The 13,290-nt window shown below is 43.2% G+C and overlaps 1 protein-coding gene across 3 annotated transcripts in view; it reads left to right on the top strand.

The window, feature by feature from the left end:
- Positions 1-3,069: 3,069 nt before the first annotated feature.
- The window catches only part of KAT6B (lysine acetyltransferase 6B), a 122,058-nt gene continuing 111,837 nt past the window's right edge, over positions 3,070-13,290 (top strand). For 2 of the 3 annotated variants that reach the window (XM_063434336.1, XM_063434334.1), the window contains exons 1-3: positions 3,070-3,191; positions 4,995-5,085; positions 8,447-9,238. In XM_063434336.1, the coding sequence (XP_063290406.1) occupies positions 8,618-9,238 (621 nt within the window). In that variant the 5' untranslated portion in view covers positions 3,070-3,191; positions 4,995-5,085; positions 8,447-8,617. Of the gene's footprint in view, positions 3,192-4,994; positions 5,086-8,420; positions 9,239-13,290 lie in introns of those variants that run through there. The other variant, XM_063434335.1, reaches the window with a different exon arrangement.

The following is a 13,290-nucleotide window of genomic DNA, read 5'->3' as shown; positions in this document are numbered from 1 at the left end:
ATACAAAGATACTCACTGCCAGACACACACTCTCAGGCACACACAGGTAGACAATGCAACAATGTATACAAAGACTAGTTCTCTATATCCAGTACTGCAAGCTTCCCCTTCAATATATCTACAGCTTCTTATACACACACAAGTCAACTGCAATTTTTTTCCAATAATGGTGTTAGTGGGGGCCTTATGTATGAATTTCGCCTAAGGCCTCGCCAAGTCTAGAGCCGCCACTGCCAGCCTCGCTGTGTGCTACAGAGGGAGCAGGGATATGATGTGTTCATATCCCCGCCCCCTCCACACAGTCCGCGGCATGATGCAGGAAGGAAGGCTGGTCTGTTGGGATGCTGCTGCCGCTCGGCCACGCTACAAGAAGTGACCGGCAGCAGAGGGGCGCTGTGCGCTTCCCTCCTGCCAGTCACCCGGACATTTGCGCCCCCGGGCCGGTGCGCCCTAAGGCGGCCGCCTGTGCCGCCTTATAGACGCGCCGGCCCTGCCTATACACACAGTGCAATCTGAAAAAACACATGCAATACACACACTACATACATAACCTGATTACTCTGTACACATACTCTTCACCTCTGTACATACAGTGCAGCCAGGGCCGGTGCAAAGATTTTTGGGTTCACAGGCGAAGATGATTTTGCCCCCTCCTCCTCCCCCCTCCCCCGCACCCACCCAAAAGCATCTTCACCTGTGTGCCCCTTAAGCCACCTTTTGTTTCTTATCTTGTTTTTTTTTTTAGTCCTGTCCGTTTTGTGCTACAATGTAATTACAGGACCCACCATTGTGACATGCTAAAAGAACTAAAATGGCTGTCGCTGGAATCCAGACGCAGACTTGTGTTTAAGAGCTTTTCTGGGAAACTCCCACCCTACCTGAGCAGAATGCTCTCCTCAGCTTTTCCCACCTCCTATAACCTCCGATCCAGTACCAGCACTTTATTTAGTCTACCTCAATACAAAAAGAAAGCGGCCCGATCCTCCTTCTCCTACAGAGCGCCGCAATTGTGGAACAACCTCCCGCACACTTTGAAATCTTCCCCAAGCCTAGAGTCCTTTAAGAGATCCCTCTCTACATACCTCAAAACAGAATGCACTTGTTAATTATATATTTCCTACCTGCTCTATGTTTTATATATATTGTGTATTAATATTGTTTTTGTATTTTATTGTACCCTAATGTAACAATGCAATGTTTTGTGGACCCAGGACATACTTGAAAATGAGAGAAATCTCAATGTATCTTTCCTGGTAAAATATTTTCTAAATAATAATAAAGTGTCTTACCCCCTTTAGTGTATCTTATCCTCTATTTCCCCCCATTGTGTGTCTTACACCTCTCTTGTGTATCTCTTACAACCCCCCTTTGTGTTGTACTCCCCCCAGCCCCTTTGTGTCTTTTACTCTTACCAGCTCCTTTGTGTGTTTCTCTTTTACCACCAGCCCGTCTATTTCCCCTCAGCCTCTCTGAGTCGCTTTCATCCATAGCCCCTCTGTGACCTTTCTCACCCCCAGGCCCATCTGTGTGTCTTTCTCCCCCCTCATGTCCCTCTGTGTGTCTTACTCCCAACTCAGGCCCCCCCTGTGTACCACTCTCTCCTCCATGTCCCTCAGTGTTCCTCTCTCCTCCTCTCCATGTCTATTAGTCCCCATCTTAACCTGTCTCTTAGTGCCCCCCATTCCCATTAATGTTCCTCTCCCTTCTCTTTCAGTGGTCGCACCCTTCCCCAGTGTTCCTTTTCCCTTCCCTCCCCTGTACCTTAGTGCCCCCCTTAATGCCCCCGTTCTATAGTGTTCTTTCCTCCCCCTCCCCATAGTGTTCTTCCCCCTCCCTTAGTGTTCTTTTTCCTCCTCCCCTGTCCCATAGTGTTCTTCCACCCCCCCTCCCCTGTCCCATAGTGTTCTTCCACCCTCTCCCGTATCCCATAGTGTTCATTACCACCCTCCCTCCCCTTTCCCATAGTGTTCCTTACCATCCACCCCCCCCCCCCCCCCTTTGGATTTCGATATATATATATTGAAGTCATCTGTTCTCATCATTATGAGATAGCATTATCACATAAAAGCAGGTATTGACAGATTGGGGGTAGTTCTAGTGCAGGGATAGGCAACCGTTGGCACTCCAGATGTTGTGGACTACATCCCCCATAATGCACCTACACCCATAATGCTGGTAAAGCATCATGGGTGGTGTAGTCCAAAACATCTGGAGAGCCGAAGATTGCCTATGCCTGTGTGTATGCGGGTAACATTATTGGTGCCGTTATCGTATCGAGTAATGGGCCCAGTCATCTCCTTACCAGTGTAATATAGTGAGGGGCAGACTGTGGGACTCTAGCAACTGGCAACATCACCTGGACGCAAAAGTGATTGTAAAATAAGGGAAATGTGAGCGGTTTAGCCATCTACACAACATAATATAAGTAAAATATTCACATAGAATATCCACCTGGCATCTCTTGCATTACTGAACCCAGAACCGATGGGGGATTCTTATTCTGAGCAGTGAAGTTTATTACCTGTCGCCATTATTAGCGATATCTCCATTAAAAAGCATTACGCTAATTGTGGGTTCAATTTATTTTATGCCACCATAACTAATGTCACTGATAATGTACAGCATAGGAAATCAGTCCCTAATTATTACAATTATTAATAAAGTCTGAGTGAGTATAGCCCACTTTACAATCTTCCTCCAGAATCATTAAATCAGTGCGCGAGTGGACAACAACCAGCAAGCTCTATTTTTGTTTTTCCTTGATCACCCGCCCGCACAACTGCACACGTTATTAAGATCAATCCCCCCTCTCCTCAGCCCTTCCATAGAGAAATAACTGGCATCTGCACCAGTGTGATGGTGAAAACCCCGCCCCTAGCTCCAAGACGCCGACCAATCGCAGCATTGTTATCCCACAACAGCAGCCAAGGTGGGCGTCTCCCAAATAATGGTCCCTGCAGTTGGCAGCCACGCCCCCCGAGGAGTCAGCGCTGGCGCTGATTTACGGAGCGCAGCTTGAGAGACAGGCAGTCCGGCCAATGAGCGAAACGTGTGGGCGGGGTAAGCGGGGTAGGTGAGGTGTAATGAGGCTCGGTGTAATCAGTGTCATGTCGGACCCGAGCGAGGCGCAACAAAATGGCGGTAGATTCTTGACGGTGCCCTCAACACGTACCGGGCGGGGCAAACCCGAGGTGAGCTCAGACGGGTGGAGTGTGAGGTCCGGTAGGTGGTCGGGAACCGGGGGCAACCCTGGGGGGGGGAGTGGGTGGTAGGGCGCCGCGTGACGTCATGCATGCGGATGACGTCATATGTAAACACGTGACGTCACCCCGTTTTGCATTCTCTCTTGTGCACAGCACAGTGCTCTCTCTATACCGTGTATACAGTGTGGGGTGGTGGGGTTTGTACACAGCTGGGTATAATATTATATATTATTACAGCATTGTGTGTCCATCCTGGTCACTGTGTGTGTGTTGTCATGATCTCTGTGTACTATATAGCAATGGGTACATCTCATGGGCTCCATTCACTACACTGAGAACCTATGGACAATATATACAGCACAAATTAATTTACATAGGCAAAATAAGCCATAATAATAAAAACATTTTTAAAAAAATAACACATGTAGAATTTCATTTTTTTTCCCCAGTAAGGTTATTTAAGCCAAAATTTTGCCCATTTTCCATAATTCCAATTTTGGTTAAAAAAAATGTTTTTAAAAATCCCGTTTTGTAAAAAAAAAAAAACCAAGTAATAATATATAATTATGGAAGCCTGACTGTGTGTATCAGGCAGCATGCCATGTATTGCACTTCCTAGCTTTTTCCTGTTAATATTATTGTGTGTGTGTGTGTGTGTGTGTGGTCCATGTTCAATACCTGATTATCAGACTGCAGTGTGCACACTGGCAGATACACACCATTACACCTGCTCACATGTGACACCAGCCTTGTACACAGCCTTAATGATGGGGACCTGCATTCTCTATCACTGCCTCATGAGGGCACCACCTGTACTTGGGATTTCACACATTTTGCTCAGATGTTTTACCAATGTCCCTTCAAAGAGACCGAAGTGCTAAATATATTCGTTTAGGAGTCAGTATGCAGAGCGCTTTTATGTGAACTTTTAACCCATGTTGTGCCCACAATAATGATCTACACCATCGGCTCCAAAAGGTTAAAGTCATATTTATTTTCCCAAGCTTAACTGGAAATATAACGTTCATATCTTGATTTTTATTATTTTTGTTTTAATGGTATATTCAATTTTTTACATTTTATTTACTATGACATTTAAACAGCGCATTGTGGCAAAATCAGAACCGGCTTGAATTTTTTTTTTTTTTAGACCAAAGTAGCAGAGATGAATAGAATGTCTGATTTGACAAGTTGTGTGTGTGTTCTGAATTTAAAATAGATTGTTATTTAGTAAATGGAACCCCCCCTTACATGTTATGCAGTTATTTTCATTATTTATATTCGTCTGCTATGTTAAACTTTAAACTGTCGCAAAGTCCACGGATTCATATTGCTTTTAACCCAAGTTGGATGGTTGACACCTTTTTAGTTATAGTTTGTATTGTTATTCTGTGTTCCAGTGGAATGCTGTTTTCTTTTAAACAAAATGACAACCAATATTCTGTACTTTATCAGTCTTAAATTTTCATTTTGAAATGTCAATGATAAATGGAAAATAAAATAGGAAAGTAGTGTGGATTTCGATGAATTATCTATATATCAAATTACTTCACAATCATGAAGGTCTCAAACTTTACTTCCTGTGTTTGTGTACTCTGGTTTCATTTTCCCAAAGTGCTGAAGACCATTTGCAGTACATTGTAGCAGACTTATCAGGTTTACAACTCATTTTTAATATGGCCATTAAGATTAGCACTTTTCTCTCTCTTTATTTTTCTTTTTCTTCTTCTTAGTGATTAACTTTGTCACGGATACAGATGACTACTAACTTGACCTTTTTATGTCCAACAGTAAACTGACCTGTTGAATGGCCTGCATTGTCTACTTGACACCTGTAACAACATAGAGCGTTCTTCAATACTAACATTGGAATGAATTCCAGGTATGTAGATTCCAGGAGTATATTGTAAGGTTGGACTTTGCTCCTTAGAACTTTAAAATAATAAAAAAAAAAACCAATTCTGCCAGATTTATGCCACTTTAAGATCTTTGTGTTACAGATCAATAAAAATACGAAATAGAGAAATGTAGATTGTGATGGCAGATAAGACGCAGTTAGTCCATCTAATCTGGTACTCCTTATGAAATCTCAGATTGATCTTTGGTTCTCCATGGTTGGTTTATACCAATCCTAAGCATGTTTTAACTTCTTAAAAATACATTCCTTGTGTGTGTTGGGAGTGAAGGGATCCACTTGGCATGCACAATACCTTTGCAGCTATCTTTTGATTACAGAGGTAGCAAGTGGCGGCTGTACTGTGCATGCACAGAGCACTTACTTACATTTCACTTACACTTGCAAAGCATAGAGTTAAATGCATGTTCTATGTCCCCCACCCCTGAAAAATGAGTATTCCATACACGTAGAGTCTTTACTAAATACTCCATTTGACTTTGTTGGGATTTCACTGAAATTCCATCCCAGTCAAGAGATATACAGAGACAAAGAAGGGGCTTCTTTGTCTCTGTATTTTTCCTACGCCTGACACCGCTAGACACTGGTCGGACTACTGCCATCAAAAAGTGTCAAACCCCGGGATTTGGCTTTGTCTTTGGAGGATCTCACGGAATCATCTGTTGATCTCAATGCTGTACTACAGCAGTGACATCGACTGTAGGGAACCGGTCGGAGGAACATGGCTGCACCCACAAAACTCATGTTTATGTAAGCAAATCTCACCGTTACCTGCGCACTGGCTATCAGACCACCAGCGGCAATTTCACAGTAGGGTTTTTTTTGTGAATTCGGCAAAATTCCCAAACAGTGGCAGTGGTGCTTTAAATTCAAAATATTGAAAAAGATTTCTTCAAAAATTGTTGTTCTTATTTGCCTTGATGGAAAAACACACTGTAGTGGTTATGGTGCTTGGTGTATTCCTTTAACATTATACATTGTAAGGTGAGTATTCCAGATAATGGTATCGGCTGGGAAGATGGTAAGGAAGAAGATTCTCTCATTCCCACATTTCCAATATAATTTACTAGTTTACTAGCAGTTCTTATTCCAAGATTGTCCAAAGTTTACAGGAGAGTAAAAATTGGCTGCAGTGTCGGTTTAATTTTCAAGTGCGGCTTTCACATTTTTGAGTTTTAATAATAATGGATTAATTTTGAAAACCTCTTAAAGACTATGGCCTCAATTTTAATATTTTTGAATAAGATAATCAGATGATCAGTCTGCTAGAGAAACCTTTCAAATAATTTAGGTACAGAAGTCACCCTTTAAAGTACAAAGGAATTTTCGTAGATATATAAATTAAAACATTTTTCTAACAGATGACTTGATCATTTAAAAAATATTTAATCAATTTAATTGAAATACCAGCACAGTTAATAGATATCTTAAGACAAAAATTTCTTATGTAGGTGATGTTTTTTATTAAAGGGGATACTCCAGGCACCCTGACCACTTCTGCCCATTGGAGTGGTCTGGGTGCCAACTCCCACTACCTTTAAACCTGCAAGTGTAATTATTGCAGTTTTCATAAACTGCAATAATTACCTTGCAGGGTTAAGTTCTCCTCTAGTGGCTGTCTACTAGACAGCCACTAGAGGAACTTCCGTGTTCATAGACCACGAAAAGTGTTTTAAGCGACGCTGGGTTTCCTCACGCTATGTGAGGACCTCCAGCGTTGCCGAAATCTCCAAAGGAAAGCATTGTATAATGCTTTCCTATGGGGAGGTCTAATGCGCGTGTGCGACCATTGCTGCGCATTAGGTCTCCACCACCGGCTGACTCTGGTAGGTCTCCACCATTGGTGCTGGACTCTGGTAAGTCACTGAAAGGGTTTTAACCCCTTCAGCAACTTGGGATGGGGGGTGGGAGGGAGAGGTGCACTGCAGGAACCTGCGGTGCCAGGAAAACGAATATGAGCAAAGCTAGAATCTGCTTCTGTATCCTACCATTCCCCATCAGCCATTACAAGCAATGACTGATGGAAACACGCATCCTCTCTCAGGATACATATGAGATGGATAGAGCAAAAAAAAACAAAACGCTAAAACTTACATCTTCCATTGCTCCATTGCTGAGTTCAAATTCTTCCTTTTCTGATGTCACTACCCATCGCTGGAGGATGCCAGTGTGCTGGTGTCCAATGCAAATTTTGCACATAATTGACATTGGTCAGCCGAAACTTTGTACTGGACTGGCTGCTAAGGGATTAATCTCTGTATGTGCAGCATTTCAGAGTGAAATGCTGCACATACTAACTCCAGACACCATATTCTCAAATTAATAAAGTGGTCATGGTCAACCCTTTTTAAATTCACACAGCAAAAAACCTGAGAACCTCTACAGCACAATGTCAGACTCTCTTCTAGAGAGGTTAATGGGAATGTAGAAGTCAGACATGTTTTATTACGTCTTAAACCAGTATCTTTGTAAATGATGAGTGTAGCTGTTTTTGGTGTGTTTTTGGTTGAACTAATAGCTGCTTTATTGGAATCTGTGTTAACGCAAAAAAAGTGTATACCCGACTCTCTAAATGGTCTTGGCACCTTTAACATTATTTTCCTATTGTCTGTATAGGTGGACTTTAAAACTTAACATAGATAGTTTTGCATGTTAACCTGTAATGAGGAAGTCCACTATTATGCCTGTCAGATAAACTGACATTCAGGCCCTGGCCTTGAAAGTTATATTTAACTAAAAGAGGAGTGTTCTCAGAATCTATATACTTTTTCTTTTTTTTATTTAATAAAACGTTTTCCAAGGTATAGTTCATAAATGTTGATACCAGAACACGTGTCGTAAAATCGTTTTGAAACTTTGAATTTATGAGTTTCTAAAAAAACTTTTTGAATCTACACCTCAAAAAGCTAACTTTATTCTGAATGGGTTAAAATTGAAGAGGGGACTAAAAAGCTGGTGTCCAGCCTGGTTCAATAAACCAGTATCTAGTTGCATAGTTAGCAATCTTTGAAGAGAGGTCACTAAATAGCATATTCTTTTCGGGAACATATTGTAGTACATATTAAAACTCTAATGTCTGTACACTGTTCGTTTCTTGTATATCCTTAATAAATGGCATTGAAATCCACACTGCCTTGCATGGATTACTGAGGATAGATCCTAAAAGTTGCTATTAATCCAAAACAAAAACTACAAAGTAGTTAAAGGGCAGCTCACGTGCCTCCCTGTCATTCATTAACATTTCTCTTTTCTTTGATCGTTACTATAACGTCTGTTTCCTCTTTTCCCTTTAAAGGTTTTTTTATGACGTTGGTTTACTGTATTCCAGCTGTTCCGTTTGATGTGACTTCCTCTGGTGGATTTCTGCCTTGAAGATGGATGCTTGCGAGCTGTTGCTGGATAGAACCTAGGATCTGTATGGTTTTAGAGTGGATGTTTACAGTTGCACACGGATGACCTCTATGGGCAGCACTTGGCTCTTGGATACAGTTTTTCAATCATGGTAAAACTTGCAAACCCTCTCTATACGGAGTGGATTTTGGAAGCCATACAAAAAGTGAAAAGGCAAAAACAGCGTCCATCGGAGGAACGTATCTGTCATGCGGTATGCGTTTCTCATGGCCTTGATAAAAAGCTTGCTCTGGAGCAGCTCGAACTAAGTGTCCAGGATGGCTCTGTTCTCAAGGTCATCAACAAAGGTGTGGCTTCGTACAAGGACCCTGAATATCCTGGGCGCTTTACAGTGGCCAGCCCTGGTCCTCTGCCAAAAGCAGGAAAGGGGCAGAGGACAGGCAGCTCAGACCTGCGTAGTGTCGATTGGAATAAAATCCTTCGCCGGGCAGTTGAGGGGCTTCAAGAACCAAATGGCTCTTCCTTGAAGAATATAGAGAAATTCCTAAGGAGCCAGAATGACCTGTCTGGTATTGTGGCCAACCCAATTTTTCAGCGGAGGTTGCGTTTGGCAGCTAAAAGAGCTGTTAACAGTGGGAGGCTATTGAAGAATGGTCCACAATATAGAATTAATTATGGAGGCTTGGAAAGCAAAGGATCCTCTAAATATTGCAGTTCTTCCATGACAGTGCTACCTGTGGTTAGCCTTCTCCCTCATGAAAAGGACCAGGTGAGTGTTAATGGAGCCTATGGCATCCTTATGAGAGTATTCATTTGTGACATGTAATTGGAAACACTGTGGCCAACCCCTTCACTGTTTGGGTAAATAGGCTGTGAAGTGGTAAGTCATGCTGTTCATATGCTACAGATAACTAACCCTCATACTGATAACAGATGAACCTGCTTTCTACACACTATTTTATGTCCCTGAAGACCCGTTGTTGTTGTTTCTCTATTGATTTCTGGTTTGGAAAAACTATTGTGATAGTGTTTTTAAAAACTGCATGTTTGCTTTAGGTTTGTGCTAGCTGAGATTACAGAAAACAAATCTGTTTAAACCGATGGACTGATTGCCTTATTTCAAGGTGGAAATCGAGTGTGCGTATTCTTGTTATTTTGGGGAGGTGTAGTTAAGGGATAATTGGCTTTTTTATATAAGACGATTTGTCATCAAATCTAAACATTTAGCCTGTATATGGCTAATATAAATGACATCAGCTGGACATGCTTGATCTCATTAAACTGAATTCTCCTACACATTAAAACTGTAGGTACAGCGCTACGGAATTTGCTGGCGCTATATAAATAATAGGTCAGGAAAGATTTCTTATTTGTCCTTGATTAAAATAGTGTCACATGTATGAATGGGAAAAAGTCCCATTGAATGAACTGTCTTCAGTTGATGAATCTAGTATATTTTTTGTGTACGTTTGTTCTCTGTAATCCATTGACCGTTTTAACCTAAAGTAATGCATTTTGTGAAAGAGGCCTTGACAGGCAAATCCTCCCTTCTGTCATCTGTGAGGTTTATTTATTTCTTGCTAGCTAAAGTCTGTGATGTGCTTCTAGTCTTAACAGAAAGTACATCACCATTGAATGATAAAAGCTATTTTAAATTACACATGTTGTTAGCAGTGCTGTGTTCAAAGTGCAAATGTAAATTGGACAAAAACAAGCTCTTTTAATTTAGCTATAGCTTGGCAAATCCATAACCTAATATCTGAAATGCCCTCTGAGGCCATTGGCAAGTGAAAATGTAGCCCTGACAAGTAGAAATTTGTATGTGTGTGTTAATTTGTATGCGTGTGTTATTTGAAATTTGTATGTGTGTGTTAAAGGAGCACTCATCTCAGTGAAGTTTTTATGGTGCTTGGAAATCGTTGGCACCATCTTACCTTAGGGAAGTAAACCGTTTCCAAACTTATTTAACCCCAGAGTTGTGAAGACAGCAGCTGTTAGCTTGTCCAAAAATTCAGTGAGGTTTCTCCCTGTTTGTGAATCGTTTAATCCCTTAAAGGGACACTATAGTCACCTGAACAACTTCAGCTTAATGAGGTTGTTCAGGTGAGTGCTACAGCAACCCGGAGCCTTTTTCTTGTAAGTACTGTATTTTCTGAGAAAATGCAGTGTTTACATTGGAAGCTTGGAACACCTCTTGTTGCAGTCAATCAGACGGCCACCAGAGGGACTTCCGAGTTCAGAGGCCCTAAAAAGGCCTCACGTCTGATGCATTCTGGGTGAATACTTCAGACGGGCTATCAGCACACAAAGCACTGTGAACGCGCTTTGTGTGCTGAGGCTGTCAGCACTGCTGTGGGCGTGGCTTCAGCTGACAGCTGAAGCCTGAACCCACAGGGATGCTTTCTGTCCACAATAGTGGTTGAAGGGGGGGGGGGGGGAGACCTACTCTCTCCCCCCCCCTCTCAGCCCCCACCCCTGGGCGGTGGGTGGGGGCCCTAAAATTATCAATAAGGGGGGACCTATTGTCCCCCCCGGCCCCCACCCCTGTGCGGCGGGTGGGGGCCCTAAAATTATCAATAAGGGGGGACCTATTGTCCCCCCCGGCCCCCACCCCTGTGCGGCGGGTGGGGGCCCTAAAATTAAAAATAAGGGTGGGACCTACTGCCCCCCCCGGCCCTCACCCCTGTGCGGCGGGTGGGGGCCCGAAAATTATCAATAAGGGGGGGGACCTATTGTCCCCCCCGGCCCCCACCCCTGAGCGGTGGGTAGGGGACCCTAGTTAACCCTCCCCCCCCCCCCCCAAAAAAAAAAACTATCTCCCTACCTACCCCCCTCACCCTAAAAATAATGAGGGGGGGACCTTTAACTAAAAACCTGTGAAAAAAAAAAAAAAAGATAAAAACAACTTACCATTCGATGTTTTCTTTCTTCTAAAATCTTCTTTCTTCAGCCCCAAAAAAGGCCAAATAAAAAGCCATAATAACCGACGCAATAAAAAAAAAAAAAAAAAAACCCTAGCGCAAAAAAAATAATCCATCTTCACCCATGGAGGGCTCCGCGCAGACTGAGCTCTGCAGGGCGGGGGAAGGCTTATAAAGCCTTGCCCCGCCCTGCAATTAGGCTAAGAACACTCTGATTGGTGGGTTTAACCCCTTAAGGACCAAACTTCTGAAATAAAAGGGAATCATGACATGTCACACATGTCATGTGTCCTTAAGGGGTTAAGCAAATCAGAGTGCTCTTTGTCATTTTACAAGCGTGGGAAAGTTCTTTGGAATTTTCCCACGCTTGTAAAATGACAGAGCACTGTGATTGGATGAGTGCTCTGTGTCATTTTACAAGCGTGGGAAAATTCCAAAGAACTTTCCCACGCTTGTAAAATGACAAAGAGCACTCTGATTGGCTTAAACCCACCAATCAGAGTGTTCTTAGCCTAATTGCAGGGCGGGCAAGGCTTTATAAGCCTTCCCCCGCCCTGCGGAGCTCAGTCTGCGCGGAGCCCTCCATGGGTGAAGATGGATTATTTTTTTTGCGCTCGGGTTTTTTCTTTTTTTTTTTTTATTGCGTCGGTTATTATGGCTTTTTATTTGGCCTTTTTTGGGGCTGAAGAAAGAAGATTTTAGAAGAAAGAAAACATCGAATGGTAAGTTGTTTTTATCTCATATTTTTTTTTTTTCAGGTTTTTAGTTAAAGGTCCCCCCCTCATTATTTTTAGGGTGAGGGGGGGTAGGTAGGGAGATTTTTTTATTTTTTTGGGGGGGGGGGAAGGGTTAACTAGGGTCCCCCCCCCTTTGTATTTAGGGCCGCTCAGGGGTGGGGGCCGGGGTGTGGGGACAGTAGGGCCCCCACCCGCCGCTCAGGGGTGGGGGCCGGGGGGGGACAGTAGGTTCCCCCCCCTATTGTGAATTTTAGGGCCCCCACCCGCCGCTCAGGGGTGGGGGCCAGGGGGGGGGACAGTAGGTCAGACAGTTCAGCTCGCGAACGCGCATTCCGCGCACATGCGTGGTAAAGCGCTGAATTTCTTCATAGGGCGGCTGTCAATGCCGCTCTATGAAGAACGCGATTGGTGCAGCGCGAAGCCGCGCATGCGCACCACATCGCGATGACTCTTCTCTCAGAGAAGCGTCCTATTGGGCCCCGTGATGACGAAAAAGGGGGGCGCGGCATGGCTGGGAGCTCGGCGCTGGAACGGAGGTAAGTTTTTAATATAAAAACACCTCAAATTATTTTTATTAAATGAAAGTACATATAAAAGCAAGAAGGAAGGCTGGGGGACCTGTCTTTCGTGCTTTTATATGTTGACTATAGAGTCCCTTTAAGGTAAGATGGCACCCATGGCCTCCAGTAATCATATCCGCTTCAATGAGAGGTACCTGGCGTGTTCCTTTTTAATCTGGCAATGTCAACCTTTCAGGCTCTAGACTGCACAATAAGTCACAGTGTAAGCCAACATTTAAGGAAATCTTTTTCTGTCTTTTTGTCATCACCAGCACATACATAAACTCTGTTGAAAGTTTTCATACAGTCCTTATTCAGTATATCCCTTTTTGTAAGTGGATATCATGCATGCCTTCATATTTGCAATACACATACAGGTAGGTGAGAGGTCCGCTTAGAAGCAAAAGCAAGGAGAGTCAGTGTGCAGTGCTTATACTCATGCTGTCACTATCCTCGTATTGCAGCTCTTGATACCTTTCCTCTCCTGGAGTTTTGGTCTCCCACAATGCCTTGTGCACTATCCCATGATACACAGTATCTGTGTTACACATTCAAGTTCTCAGGTGTAGGCACGATCTGGATGCAGATCTGTCCCTCCATTCA

This window comes from Pelobates fuscus, chromosome 10 (assembly GCF_036172605.1).
Source record: "Pelobates fuscus isolate aPelFus1 chromosome 10, aPelFus1.pri, whole genome shotgun sequence".
Lineage (NCBI taxonomy): Eukaryota > Metazoa > Chordata > Amphibia > Anura > Pelobatidae > Pelobates > Pelobates fuscus.
This window is presented reverse-complemented; position numbering and strand designations above follow the sequence as displayed.